This window comes from Larus michahellis, chromosome 8 (genome assembly GCF_964199755.1).
Source record: "Larus michahellis chromosome 8, bLarMic1.1, whole genome shotgun sequence".
NCBI lineage: Eukaryota > Metazoa > Chordata > Aves > Charadriiformes > Laridae > Larus > Larus michahellis.
In genome coordinates this window covers 5,832,140-5,846,635 of record NC_133903.1, presented here as the reverse complement: position 1 = coordinate 5,846,635, position 14,496 = coordinate 5,832,140, and the positions used below count along the sequence as shown (strand labels likewise).

The following is a 14,496-nucleotide window of genomic DNA, read 5'->3' as shown; positions in this document are numbered from 1 at the left end:
TCTTGTTTACATTTACCTGGTCGGTGCACCAGTACCACGTGGCCATGATAGACAGCCCGAAAGTCATCCCGGTCCACGGCAGATCTCCAGAGACTGGGTGTCGGAAAAGGTGCATTGCATCCGCTCTGGGCAGGTGGCAGGTAGTGTTGGGAACAATCTTGGACGGCACAGCTTTTAAATAGGCCTCTTCCAGGTTGGGGTAACCTCCGATCTCGTTAAAAGCTAGAAAGCATCGTTGGGGGAGGCTGGTTAGAGTCGAGCAAAACCCGGTTGCTTCTGAGTTCAGCTGGCAAAATGCTCACCAACTTGTTAACCCAGAAGTGCTGCCCAGAGAGGGAGGGCTTATTCGTGTTCGTGTTTTCTTCTAGTTATTTAAGAGACTCTTCTTTTAACGTTTTGCACAGCAGGTCCCATTATGGTCCTACCCTCCCTTTGGAGGGTGACCCGTGTGCCGGGATAAAGGCTCCTCAAGGGACCCACCTCTTTTAATCTCGTACTGTAAAAGCAACCTGTTTGTTAAAGCTCCCCGGTCCCAGAGCAAGGGAAACTCACCTAGGACTATTAAAATGCAAGATTAGCTAGCCTTTGACTTGGTATACTACAGTTCAAGGTGCCTTGGCAAAAATCTCCAGCCAAATGTTTTCTACCCCTCTGAGCGTTTCCCCAGCACCCTCCCCCCCCACCACTTCCATCCCCAAAACTTCAGCAACCAGTGGGAGAAAAAAACAAAAAACACCAAAACAAAACCCTCCCTGCTGTATTTTTCCTAGGAAATGGACTCCTCAGCCTGAGCCCTGCTGAGGAGTACGTGCCATGAACAAGCCCTAGCAAGCGAGCCTCCGAGCCCTTGGCAGCCGCCTTGGCTCTCCTCCCGCCCGCGCCGCAGCCACCAGCCCCGGGCTCTGCCCTGGCCCCCCACCGCCGCCCCGCTCCTGGGGGGCATGCACAGGCTGAACGCTCCTTGCAGCTCCCCTGGTACCTCCAGCAGGAGAATTTTGGAGCCAGAGGCATCGCTTTTCGGAGGAGGGAGGGATGGGAGGCACCTGCCCCACTCCCCCCACACGTCACGGCCACCCAAGCAGCAGCTATGGAGGAGATAAGCAGGGAGTGTGTTGGCACCTCCATGCCCACAGCAGCTGCTGGTGCTCAGGAGAGGAGGCTGTGGGGCCCCCATTGGGCTCATGAGGGGCAGACTCAAAGCAAGTCCCATGAGCATCCCTTGGTGGATTCCCCCCCACTCAGTCCGGTCCGGGTCTCACACCCTGGCATCTCTTCCACCCCCACCCATGGGCTGCGGTCGGACCCTCAGCTCAGCCCCCTCCAACGCAGCAGCGTGGGGTGGGAACGTGCTCCTGAGAAATCACCCTCCTGCCGGACCGTGCCCATGAGCGCTGCCGTCTTTAGACCGAGAGCAAATCCCTCAGGCATCGAGTGCTGGACGCTGGGATTGCCATCAAGAGCCAGACTGAGCAAATCCCAGTTTCCAAGACACCCCCCCTGCTCCGTCATCCCCTCCTGCCTGAGGACAGCCCTCTCCCTGCAGCCCCGTCATTTCCAGTAATGACCCGCAGCCCTGTCCCCATCCCAGGGCATCCCTCTGACCTGAGACTTTTGGGGACTTTGCAAAGGGGCATCATCCACCGTGGCCCCCCGCCCCAGCTTTGCAAACCAGCCCCCCGTCTTTCACGGGGCGTCAGCACTTGTAAACTCCTCCCGCTCTTTTGCAAGCATCCCTGGCCCCCCTCCAGCGCTTGGTTTATCCAGGCACCGGCTACTCCCAAGCTTTGCATGGGCGTTGAGCACCAACAAAGGCTCTCCAGAGGCAGAGGCTGAAAGCAGAGATTCGCGCCCGGGGGTGCGGGGCTGCTCCCTTCCCAAAGGTGTTCGCCGGCAAGTCGTGACACCTACTCTTGCTGGGACGGAAGAGCAGGGCAAAAACCTCGGGGCAGGGGGAGCTCAGCCTGCAGACGCTGGGCTGCAGCCCGTGGGCTCCGCCGGGACTAATAACCCCGCTGTGAACATTGAATGGGGTGCAGGATGGCACAGTCTTCCTTACCCGTGATGCCGGAGCAGAGCAGAGCCACCGCCGGCACCGCCACCCACTGAAACAGCCACCAAGCCCTCTATTAATCGATCTGTCTACAACCCCTCGGCCTGCACCCGCTTGTTGTCCAACTGGAGGCTGCTCTGCCCAGCATCCCGGGGAGGATTTGCACACCCCTCCTGCTCTCCCTCGGGAGATGCGACCTCGGAGCCAAGCAATACGCTTTTCCATCCCTTCAGCAGCAGCAGGGAGGCAACAGTCTGGGCAGAGCGGACCCAGAGCAGCCGCAGCTTCACAGATGGGCGTTAGCATCACTGCTGCAGCTGCCACGGTCTGAAGATACGAACAAGATAAACCATGGAGAGTATCCTTTATTAGAGCTTGACAAGAGCTGGAGAAAACCAAGGACCCTTAAGGCGTCCCAGCCTCCAGACCAGCCTCCAGGTCCTCGGGTCTCCTGCGACCCATGGAAAAAAACTGTATGACTAGCAGCTTGTCTCTTGGTTCCCCTGGATCAGTCCCTCTCCCAAGCACCCTCACCTCCCTGCACGCACCCTGCCGGGATTTGCAGGTTGGCAAAGCCAAAAAAAGCTGGGCTCTGCAGTCGCTGGAGGGGATTTTCCAGGCTTTGCCTGCCTGTCCTCCTCAGTCTGGCTCTGCGCTGCTGCACCCAGCCAAGCTCGCCAGACACAAGCCTGAGAGCGCCCCATGGCCAACTACAGCTTCAGACAACCATCAGCAACGTCCAAGCACCTCATCTAACACAAAGGCTGCAGCCACCGCTCCCATCTGCTCCGAGAGGCAACACAACGTGCTCCTCTGCCTGGTGCAGCTCCTTGCTCCTGCTGGGGTATTTGGTATTATTGTTACTTCTCTGGGAAGTAGCTGTCCTTTCATTTGTTTTTTTTTGTAAATACACTTTGCTGCGTACAGGGCTCGCCCAGGAGCAAGCTCCGCTTTTGCACAGGGGAGCAGCCGCGGGACCGGGCTGGCTGCAGGTCTGGAGCTGCTCCCACCTCCACAGCTGAGCTCCCGGGCAGCGTTGGGTCAAAGCCTTTCCTACCCGCCCGTCTAAGCAGAATTCTCCAGGAGACGGTGGAAACCATCTCAGGAGTGCCTCCGGAAATCATCCTCTGTAGTTAAACGCCTGCCTTTGAAGCTGGGACCTGACTTTTTGCCTCCTACTCCTCAGGGCCAAGAGCCCCGGTGGCAGAGCAGGGCTGATGAAAGCTCCCAGCCTCACAAGGGTGCTCTGCGGCTAAATGTACGGAGACACAACACTGCTGAGTGTTCAGGAAGGGCTGGTGATGCTCCAACCAGGAGGAAGGCACGGCACCATGCTCTGCATCCCCAGGCAGTGCCCTGCAGCGGCGCCTCAACCCAGCACCACCTTCTGCCACGCACGTCCCCGTGCGGTGGGATCCGGTTTGAAGACCCCACTGCAACGCCGCTGCAGGTTTTCCAGAGCAAAACTGGAAATGCTGCTTCGCTGCCAGACCCTTGATCAGTCTCTCTGAGTGCATGGACTAGAGGCAAACACGCGGAGCACCAATCGCCAAAGGAATGTCACCAGTGCTGGGGACGGTTCTACATGGAGGACCCAGGGGGATGCTTCATGGCATCTTCACCCAGAGGAATGGCACGTAGGGGAAGAACAGTGGCAGAGGGGACACAGGGGAACCACAGACCTGCTGGGCATCTTGGCCGCCGGATTGCTCAAACTGAGTCTTTTTATTTATTTCCGAGACCACCCAAGTGGGGAGAGAATGTCCCCATGGAAGGGGAAACCGTGCTGCCCCAGCTCTCACCTTTCACCGCCAGCATGATGGCTCCGAGGACCATGATGAGTGTCTGCAGCGCATCAGTGTAGATGACAGCCGCCAGCCCCCCTGCACAAGAGCAGAGCACAGCACAGTGTCGGGAGTGCCACCGGCTTCGGGTTTGGTTGTGAAGTCCCAATAAAGCTGCCCGTGCTCACGGGGACGTGCCTGTCACCAGCCTTGTCCTGCCGACACCGCTGTGATGGGGTGCAGTGGGAGCGTGAAGGGGGAGCAGCTCCTCGGTGGGTCCCCTGCAGATGGGGTGGGGGAAGCAGCCGATAGCCACGGGGGCTGTGATCCCACCCGGGGCAGGGAAAGGGAGCTGAGGGATGGTGGGACCAGGGAGATGTGGCCCCGCGTCCCCATGCAGTCAGGAGGACACCAGCCAGCCCCAGCTCTTTGGATGCTCCAGCAAGCAGACACATTTAGGACATTGATCTCATCATTCATCCCACCTCTCCCTAACACCAAGCCAGTCCCTCCCCCTTCGTACACCCCTCAGCTCTCCTCCCAACCCTACAGTTTTGTTTTTCCAGCGAGATCCCCCTTGGCCAGCCAGCAGCATTTCTCCCTTTCCATCCCAAGCTCTCCCTCCAGACCTGCTGCCAACCCAGGACCTCCTTCCCTAGCCAGAGAGCAATTACTCAGCAGATGAACAAAAGCATTAAAAAAAGTAGAGGAGCCAGAGAAAAATGGGTCAGAAATTGAACCAGTTTCAACCCCAGTCACTGACTCACATCTTGGGAATTCAGGGCTGCACCCTCCCTGGGATACGGAGGGATGTTCTCAGGATGAGGGTGACGCAGCGGTCACACCCTCTGCCTGAGCTCACGCCGAAATGCCTTACTTCACAACAAGCCTTGTGGGCAGGAAAAAAACCCCGAGATGGGATTTGCTTAAAACCAAACTCTTGCAAAATCCACCGTGTTTCGTACGGACTTAAGCTGTTTCCCGTTCTGATGGCTGGGACGAGATAGTGAGGGAGAATTTAGTGCCGGGTGTCTCCACCGTCACTAGCAGGGGAGGGAACGTCCCAGCCAAAATAATAACCGAAAGGGTTATTATTGGCGCAGATACATGGTCCTGTGGTCCGAGAGCTAGGAACCCATAATTTCCAACTCCAGCTCCGAACCCTCATCACCTCCGTATCACAAAAGAACTGTATGGATTCACCCTGCACAAAAATAGCTGGTCCCACGCCGGGGAAGCGTGGGCAAGAAATATTCCCGAAAGCTTTGCAGAGGGAGGGCAGCAAGTCGCGTTGCGGGCAGGGCAAGTGGTAGGGAAATGAGCCGGGTAAAGGGCTCTCAGATTGTAGATTCCATAGTAATCGTCCTGTAATAGGAGAAGCCCTGATTATTGCTGTTACAAATAGGTACACACACAAGAAAGCACTTAACTACATGGCGGAGGAGGAGTTATTACAAATGAAAAGCCGTAATGACAAAGGAGAGGTCATGCATTGAGTCATTGCCTGAGCTGACACTCAAGAAGGATGCTCAGATACTGGCTGGATAGGGCGGGGAATATGAACCCCATTAGTATAAATCCCTAATGACCTTCCAGGAGGAAAAAAAAAAAAAAAGAAAATCAAAATAAAATAAAAGCAGGAGTGAAAGTGGTGTGGTTCAACCAAAGGAGAAAAGTTGAGGCCGGAAGAGGCTGAGCAACCTACCCGCAATGGTGTAGAGCCCCGTGACCACCAGCATCAGGACGGTGGAGAGGTAAAGGTCCCAGCCCAGGCAGACTTGCACGAAGAGGGCCCCCGAGTACAGGTCCGTCTGTGCGTGGAAGAAGAAACACAGGGGCTGGGAGAAGTGACATCCAGGTGGCTAGGCAGCACCCAAGGGCTGTTGCAAGAGCAGGACAGCAGGGAAATAGTCAACACCGTGGGTACAGCAAGGACGTTGCACTGCACACGCCAGGAGGACACTTCCCAAAGCCAGCGCTGGAACCCGGGGTCCCACGCAGGTGGCAATGTCACTGCTGCGGATGGGTGTCACAGGCCACCTTCCCCCAGCCCCCAAAGAGCAGAGCAGGCAGCTCCAGCAGTCATTTGCAACCGGGCCCAGTCAGATGCGGGCAGTGGGACAGGACATAAGGGCCAGAGATGGGGTGCCTTGGGGCATCAGTGCTGCCACCACCTTTGAGACCAAAGCAGGGAGCTAGAGATACTCAGACCTTCACAGGATCAGACCCTGACCTGAGCTACCTTCATGCCACCCCGAGTACCTCCAGTTCCCTCTGCCAATGGTGATGCCCTGCTCTCCAGGTGGCATCTCACCATGCTGTCTGCAGAGTCCTGGAGATGGGGCACCTGGTATGAACCTGGAGGGTTGGGGGCTGCACTCCCCCAAAAAAATGGCACCCTTGGGTGCTCCTTGGAGGCCTCCCAAGCTGCCCCTCCATCCAGTCCAGCACACCTCTGACGTTTCTGCACCCCAACAGCCCCCACAGGGCTGATGCACAGGGGTGGCTGTAGCTGGTATTTCATGTTCTGCTTGGCAGGATTCGCCCTCCTGGCACCCGCGCTGCCAGCAAGGAGGCTGCCAAGGACCCGCTCCCTCCTCCCCAGCTGCACCTCAACAGTCCGGGCCGTCAGACCGGTCGGGAGGGCGGCAGCGAGCCTAAAAACGCTGCTGAGGGCAGGAGGGGATCTCCTCGCAGGCGCAGGGACTTTTCAAGGTGTTTGCTGGTACCTGCAATGCCTTTAGTGATGGATGGGGCAATTCTGCGCCACGTCGCTCAAGCCTATTAGTGGTGCTCAGGTGGGTGGCTGGTAGGGAAGGACAGGGTGCTGCCCTCATCCTTGGGGGCCACAGCAGTGTTTCAACCTTGACAGCCACTCCATGGTGAGGACCATACACGGGCAACCCCAGCACAGAGCACAAGACCGCCAGGACTGCCATTCCTGAGCCTTGCCCCAACACCAAACCACTTCTTTGTTGAACATCTCTGGGAAAACATCTCCTGGTTTTGCAAAGGGGGGGAAGCCAAGGCATGGGCAAATGGCAGAAGTTGCTTTTGGCCCCAAACAAACAGCAGCCCAGAGGTCCTGCACCCCAGCACGGACCAGCACAAGCGCGTCCTCCAACGCATTCCCTGACCTTTGCAGCCCCCCTTGCAAGGCCCCTGGGAGAGGCTCAGGGTTTCTGCTTGGCCATGGAAGGACAGACCGACTCCATATCCAACATGTTGTCCATCCACACATGCACAAGCCACAGCATCTCCTGTGTCCGTGTCGCATCCCACAGGGACGCCAGGAGCGTGCCTCTGCCCAGGGGAGTCAGCGCAGGCCTGGAGCTCAGTCAGCCGCCAGACTCCCTCGAGATGATTGACACCCCAAAAGTGGCCACCATTTCCCACACAGGGAGGTCTGGTCACGGTATTGTGAAAATGAGACCTAAAGCAGAGACTCAGAGGGGCCTGGGGCACCTCCTCCAACAAAGCAGCAATGCTGTGAGAGGAAAGGACCAGGCACAGCAGGCAGTGCCCATGCCACCACTACCACATCTCCACCCACAGCTGAGATCCAGCCATCCCCACTGCTCAGCTGAGGTATCTTCACAAAAACCTTATTTGGAGAAGGAAACAAGGCCAGAAGGGGCAGGAAAAGGCAAGACGAGCTGACTCCACACCCTTGCCTGGAGCTGTGACGGCTTCCCACAGCCAAGGCATGAGCTCTGATTTGACATCTGTCTTCACACACCTCCCAGAAACCATCCCCCAAACAACAGGGCTGTCTTGCCTGGTCATGCGGGAGCAGTCGCTTGGGATTAGTAACATGGAGGACTGGTGTTATTTCTCATATCGCACCTCCTTCCCCCAGCTCTGCCCTTCCTCCTCCCAGCGCTGACCGTCATCATGTGATGGAGAGGGACTACACAGGATCTCACAATGGAAAAACCAAGGCACTTGCCACCTACCAGGGCTCCATCAGCCATGAAATCCAGTTGGTGAGCACACATCCAGCTTCAGCACAACATGAAAGCCCGTTCCCTAGCAGATGAGCCCACACCGTTAGGCATGTTGATTAAATCACAAATCAAATCTACCAGAAGAGCACTTACACCATGATCTTGAGGATCCCAATTCAGGGACTCTTCCATGACATCTGGACCAGGCTTTATACCAGTCATGCCTGGCATTCCCAAGGGAGGTACTACGTGTCCTCAGCTGCACTTGGGCTTGGCCATATCTCCGGGATTGCTCTTGCCAGCACCGAGAGGCAATTCAACCCTGGAATGTCCCGCTGAAGAGGAACCAACTCACAGGCAACCATGTGCCTCTACTAGTGGCCTCCTCTGATGCCTTTCCACCACAAATGCAATCCAACCACAGCCTGATACCAGTGAGACCACCAAGCTGCCCTACAAGAAGACAGCTAAGCCATTCAGGCACTGCAAGCTTCAACTACAAGGCAGAAAAGCCCCAAACCAAGGCCCTCAACCATCTCCTCCCAACACAACCTGAAGCGGGAACCCAGAATATTTTGAGCCTCCCCAGCACAGTTCCAGCCAAGCATCCTTGGTGTCTTCTGGAGCTCCCAGCATCCCTTGGAGGGATCCGTCCCTTGTCACATCAACACCTGCCAGAAAGTCGTCTACCCCCGTGACTGCCTGCTTCTCCAGCAACCCTTCTCCAGAACCCAGCTGCAAAGACTCAGACCTGGACAAGGTGTTTCATAACTGCTTCTCCTGGCTTTCTCAATGCTTAATCGTTTTTGCAGTCGTCTGCAAATGAGCCTAAACCTTTGCTATGAGGAAGCAGAGGTATCTCCACCTCCCTTCCTGGTAATTCTGCTAGGGTGGGAAAAAATAAAAGCACATGTGACTGGGTCATTAATAAGACATCCCGAATACAAAAACAAGCTAATTAAAACCAGGCATGACCTATTCATAAAACAAGTCCTTTCAACTGTAAAAGGAGAGGACAAGCCTTTGAAGTCAGGCCTCGTAATCCAGTGAGATCCCTGCCTCCACCAGTGACCTCACTTGGAAACTCGTTCTTACCCAACATGGTTAATGCCTTCCCAATGAAAGCTGGCTTTAGAAACAACTTGGATTTAACAATTGGCGAAGCCAAAGCCTCAGCAGAACAAGTTACCCAGGGTACAGAGGAGTCTCCAGGGGCTCTTCGCCAAGGCTAGGACACCTGTGCAACTCCCCACGTGATCCTAGACGTGGGGGACACCATCTCTCAGCAGGACTTTGGGCTGCCCTGCTGCACCCTGCCATGAAACATGGAGGGTTGGGGTTCACCAAAGGGTAAATTCCAGGCAAAGAAGGACTGTCATCCCCCCTGCCCCGAAAGAAGAACCAAGGGAGCAGCAGTGACGCCGTGTCTCACTCAGGAGAACCTGGAGTGGAGATTCATGCACAAATCCAACGTCTGCAGGGAGAGGAGGCAGGAAAAGACCAGCAAATACCAGGCTTTGAGGCAGCCCCCAGTGAGGACCAAAGGAAACCCCCGCCAGGCGACAGAGCTGCCTAATTGCCCTGAGTTTCGCACCCTCCTCCCACGCCCCTGGCTGTGGACACCACCAGGGACAGGACATCGGGCCAGTTTGGCAACGCCCCGCATGTCCACAGACATTCATCCCAACCCACTGCTGGAAACAACCATTGTTTGTGAGATTTACCATGAATGGAGCCAGATGCCAAGATAATCCCCTTATTAGGCTGATGCCTCTTGTGTTGCATCCTGCATGACTCAGAGATCAGAGAAAGCTGAGCAGACCAAAGAAACTATAGCAGTGGCTGAGAAAAGGCACAGGAAGAAGTATTTGGGAGTGTCCACCAAGCTCCAAACACAAGGACGTGCTGAGAAGGGCCAGGAGAACCGCGGAGATTCCCATCGGTGCAGGCACTTCGCAGAGGTCATCTACAGGTTCGTCTGGTGTTAGGCAAGGTCTCCCGAGCTAAGAATGAACTTGTAGGACATCCATCCCTTCTGGGCAAAGCCATGGAGAGACTGGAAACCAAAGGGACCAAGCACATCCCCATGGCATGGTAGGGCACTGTTTTGTAAGAGAAGAGGGGACGTCTGTGGTAGTCTGGAAAGAGATTCAAAACCAACCAGCCCTCAAACTACTGGTGATTTCGTTCTTCAAATTCCAACCAGCAAGAACAAACTACCCCACCAGAAATCCTATCCCAGCTTCCAACCTCTCCTTTTCAACCCCAGCAGGGATTCACGCAGATCCCAGGAACCAGCACCACAGACACAGATGCTCCAGCATCTCCCTCGAGCTCCTCCCAGGTCTTCGTCGGGACCAGGAGAGAGAGTTGTCTCCTGAGCAGCACGCTGGAGTGGGACAACAGTTTACTGGACGTGAGGACAATTAGGGGACATCAAAGCGTCACTGCCCAATCTTGCAAACTGAACTGGTGCTCCGGGAGCCACCAGGCTGATTTCAGGAGAAATGCCATAGGATTTTCAATGCCATAAATGGTAAGAGTATAAAGAATATCAGTTTTACGGGAAGAATGCCTTCCAGCACGACAGGACATGGTTTTGCGCGGGGGAAATACAGGTGGCAGCTGCAGCGACAGAGTCACCAGCACCACCTCTGCCACGCTGAACGCCCTGCGACAGCAGGAACGAGGGAAGGGATGCCATCTCCTGCAACCTGCCTTGAAAACCCGAAGCATAGTGCCTTGGCCGAGGTCACAGAGCAGCTCACGGGAAGGAGACGGGGTCTCCTGGAGCTGGGGACATCGCATCACCCAGCGCTGGGGTCCGTCCAAGGCGGGGGCAGCCTCTCCCTCCACATTAAGCGCTGACGGAGGTACGGGACAAGAGCTGTTCGTGAGCTGCTGCGTCCTCCACATCCCTCGGAGGGAGACCCAGAGGATCCCCCCACAGCTCAGCCCGGGGCCTGGTGCTGCGAAGCCCCCGGGGAGGAGGCAGAAACTCCGCGCAGGGAGCGATGGTGCCTCCAGCCAAGCTGGTGTTTGCCAAGCAGGGAGCTGGCGAGCGCAGAGGCAGGCACTGAGCGCCTCGCCGTGGGGAAACGCTCCGGCATCGGCCCTCCTGCCGCGCAAACAGCCGCTTCTTGCAGCCAGCCACATGCCAAAGCACATTTCTTTTAGCCGGCAAAATGCAGAAGCCTCAGCAGACCCCGTCTCAGATCCGCCTGCTCCATCGGATCCGTGCAGGATTGCTCCCTCCGGTGTGTTTTCTGCTCCAGATAATTTCTGAGCTGTTCGCTCTTGATCTCTGTCTCGCTGTCTCCAGCCCCCCAGGGCTGTCTGTGCCCGGCTTTCTCCTGCTCGCCTGGTGTCACAGGCTCTTTAGCTGTTTTACCTCGGATAAACTCTTCCTGCGGTTACCAAGCGGGCAGCGGGAGCTGGGGCTGCACACAGGGAACTGTGAATGAGGCCAAAATGGGAGTAAAACATCCCTGTGGAAAAGTCCCTGAAAAATCAGGGACTTTCTGTACAGGCTTGGGCACCTTATAGGTGCAGGAAGGCTTCTTTTCCTCAGCAAACCCCTGTGCCCTAAAGCAAGGAATGCATTCCCAATTCAGTCCCCGGCTCTGCCGGGTCCCTCGGGGAGTGCTGGAAAGCATCACTGCTGGAGCGCGGAGGAAAAACCCGGCCGATGCAACCCAGCCCCCACGCACGTTTCATCCCCAACCTCTGCTACAAGGCAAGTGCTCCATGAATTCGGGAATCCTGACAGCGATCCACACATCCATCAGGGCCACCCAGACACGAACATCGCTGCTGGATCTACCTACAAATGCAGGGGGTGTTGCAAGTGGCATCTCCCCATGAATTCCCACCTCCTGTCCTGCTCCCCCCGGCGCATTCTGCAGCAGCTGCTCTCCCCCAACTTGGCTACGCGAGGTTTGAGCCCCAAAATAACCTTTCACTTGCTGGAAATCAGCCGTGGATCTGTCACAGAGTTGAGGGGGAGCTACTCACAGAGATTTTGGTGAAAATGGAGAGCAGGAGCGACAGGCCAGAGAGGTACATCCGGATCCTCTCCCCTCCAAACCTTCGCTGGAGATACTCGGGCATCGTGACAATCTGCCGGAGCAAAAGAGAGCGATCACTGCCCTGTCCAGGCCCCCTCCTCCGGGGATGGTCCCAGGAAAGACAAGGGGACAGTTGTATTCCCAGAGCAGGGCTTGGGAGTCTCAAAGGACGGCGGTGACAGCTCTCCAGGGAGCAGGGGACCTGGCTGGGGCCACGTTCCTCGCAGCAGGCTCTACGTACCCCAGATGAGATGTAGACCGGCACAAACACCCAGGCCAGTGCCAGAAGAGCGTAAGTCGCCTGTTGGGAAGGAGGAACATGGCACAGACGGAAAAACCGCTGATCCTGCTGCAGCTCAACATCAATTGCAATGCTAGACCCCATCCACCGCTCCTGACCTGGCTCTGGCTCACACTCAACTGCACATTTACATCCCCAAATGGCTTCAGACAGCAGGCACAGGTGCATGAGGTCATGGTGGAGACCCTCTAGCATCCCCACCAGCAGGAGCCCACTCCCCTCAGCTCCTGTCCAGACATTTCCCACTAACTCCTTGAGCACCAAGCAAGCCAAATGCTGTATTTTTGCTGCAGAACCCAAGGACTTTGGAAGCGACGGGTGGGGAAGCAGGGAATGGGTGACCTATTCGGCTGGACTAGGAAACTCTGCACTGAAACGTACTTCTCCCTGAGCACATGGACCCGCGTTGACTCCAAACCCACTGTATGTGCACTAGATGTGAGCCGGAGAAGCTGACTTAGCAGGGTTGCGTTAATTACCCCCTGCACAACTCCTCCCAAGCCTTTCGAGACATTGCGTGAAGCTGCTGTGAAATGGGCCATCTGCTGCCATGTGGCTTGAGAAACTCAATTTTTCTTAGTAACGCGACACATTTCTTACGTTCCACTCGAAGCCGGTGACAGCGATTCCCCCAGCAGCACCAGTCCCGGCCAGCCCGATGAAGAGCCCTGAGCCTTCGCTGCTGGCGAAGAGAGAGGCACCGATCTGCGGAGGAGCAGAGGAGGTGCTGTGGGTGCCCGGGCACCGGCTCCCCGCAGCTCGGCACAGCAGTCGTGCCAGCTGGACCAGCTTCGGTGCTTCCCCAGCCCCGAGGGATAACTCAGGGAGAAGGGGCAGCAAAAATAACATCTGAACAGGAGCAGCAGAGCACAGACCTCCCCAACATTCTAAAAGCAAAGTGTGGCCAAAGATAAACCATGTGTGATGTGGGACATTTACATATTTTGCAAGAAAAACCCTTAACAGGCTCCAATTGTGAACCCCAGCAACCAGCGCTCCCGCGCATTCAGCTCATCTGGGCATCCCTGGTGGGTTCTGGATGGACTTTCTTGTCTTCAGGAGGATGACAGGTGGTCACAGGTTGCTGCATTTGCCACGGTGGCCACGCACCCTGCCTGGAGGTGGCCCTGTGTCCATGGGAAGGACCTACAACCCGTTTGTCAAGATCATACTGCAATAAGAGGAGGGAGAAAAGAAAGATGGGACACCCATGTCTTGTTGGAACCATAAGGAGCACACAGGGATGGTGGAGATAGATGTCTGACTCTAAGAGCCCCTCTCTAAGTTCAGAGCAGCCTATGAGGAGGCTCAACAGGCCAGGTGGGCTCCAGCACCCTTCATGCAATGAGAAAGGAAACGGGTCCAAGGACACAAATCCTGGTAGGAGGAGGTCTACAGGGTGGGGGAAAGCGTGGGCAGGCGGTGGAGAAAGCAGGGGCGCAGGAGAGGGAATTTGGTGGGAGGAACAGTGGTGCCGGATGTCCCTGCTGTCCCAGGTTGTCACAAGAAGGACAGAGGTCTCTACTTACTGGCCACCATGCCATGTCTCTGCCAGCAAGGAAATAGCCACTGACGGTGTTCCTGTTCACCCTGCATGAAGACTGGGAGGAGAAAAGATGAGCACAGAGCACCCTTTCCCCACAAACCCAGACAAGAAACCAAGAACCAAGTCTCCCAGACAAGAAGCCAAGAGACAGGAGACTCTGGATAATTAATGGGAGCTCTACAACTCGAGCTTAATTACACGAAACGGTGGCTGCACCCCGAGTACCTGGAGCCATGAATAGCAAAGGAGGCACCCCGAGAGGGGGAAGCATGGAGGATGCGCCCCTCCCGAGCAGACAGGTTGGCTAATAAGGCCCAGCTTCGGCTACGATTTTTCTGCAAGGCAGATGAAATGGCTTTGTCTGAAACCGCGGGCAGCTCAGGGCTTTTGCTTTTAAGCAGGACATTTGTCTCAACACCCTTTAATAGACAAGCGGCAGAGCTGCTTACGCCCAGCAGACAGGTGGCCAGGGGAGAGGTTTGTGCCGTGGTTAATTCCACCCCGTTCTCGGGCTGTGGGAGTCCTTCTACAGGGGGTGAACGGGGCGGAGGCTTCGTACAACCCAACAGAGCGAATGCAGCACAACACACAAAATACAAAACGAGTGCAAACGACAAGAAGAAAATAATAGAGGCTTTCAAAGTATTCCACACTACTCAAAACAGAAAGCAGAAAGGGAACAAGAGAAAACACTCTTACCCATATTCCCACTGCAACGTTTAAGGAAAAATAAACCACTACAACAACAAGGTCAGCAACGCTGAACTGCTGCGCGGGGGCGAAGGATCCCACAGTGGAGTT

The 14,496-nt window shown here is 56.0% G+C and overlaps 1 protein-coding gene across 2 annotated transcripts in view; it reads right to left on the bottom strand.

Annotated features, from left to right (window-relative positions):
• SLC5A10 (solute carrier family 5 member 10) overlaps nt 1-13,708 on the bottom strand; it is a 39,828-nt gene extending 26,120 nt beyond the window's left edge. For both annotated transcript variants that reach the window (XM_074599228.1, XM_074599229.1), the window contains exons 1-7: nt 13,679-13,708; nt 12,750-12,854; nt 12,090-12,149; nt 11,796-11,900; nt 5,540-5,645; nt 3,853-3,933; nt 17-222 (exon numbers count right to left, since the gene is read on the bottom strand). In XM_074599228.1, coding sequence (XP_074455329.1) covers nt 17-222; nt 3,853-3,933; nt 5,540-5,645; nt 11,796-11,900; nt 12,090-12,149; nt 12,750-12,854; nt 13,679-13,693 — 678 coding nt within the window. In that variant the 5' untranslated portion in view covers nt 13,694-13,708. The remainder of the gene's footprint in view (nt 1-16; nt 223-3,852; nt 3,934-5,539; nt 5,646-11,795; nt 11,901-12,089; nt 12,150-12,749; nt 12,855-13,678) is intronic.
• Between the last annotated feature and the right edge of the window lie 788 nt (nt 13,709-14,496).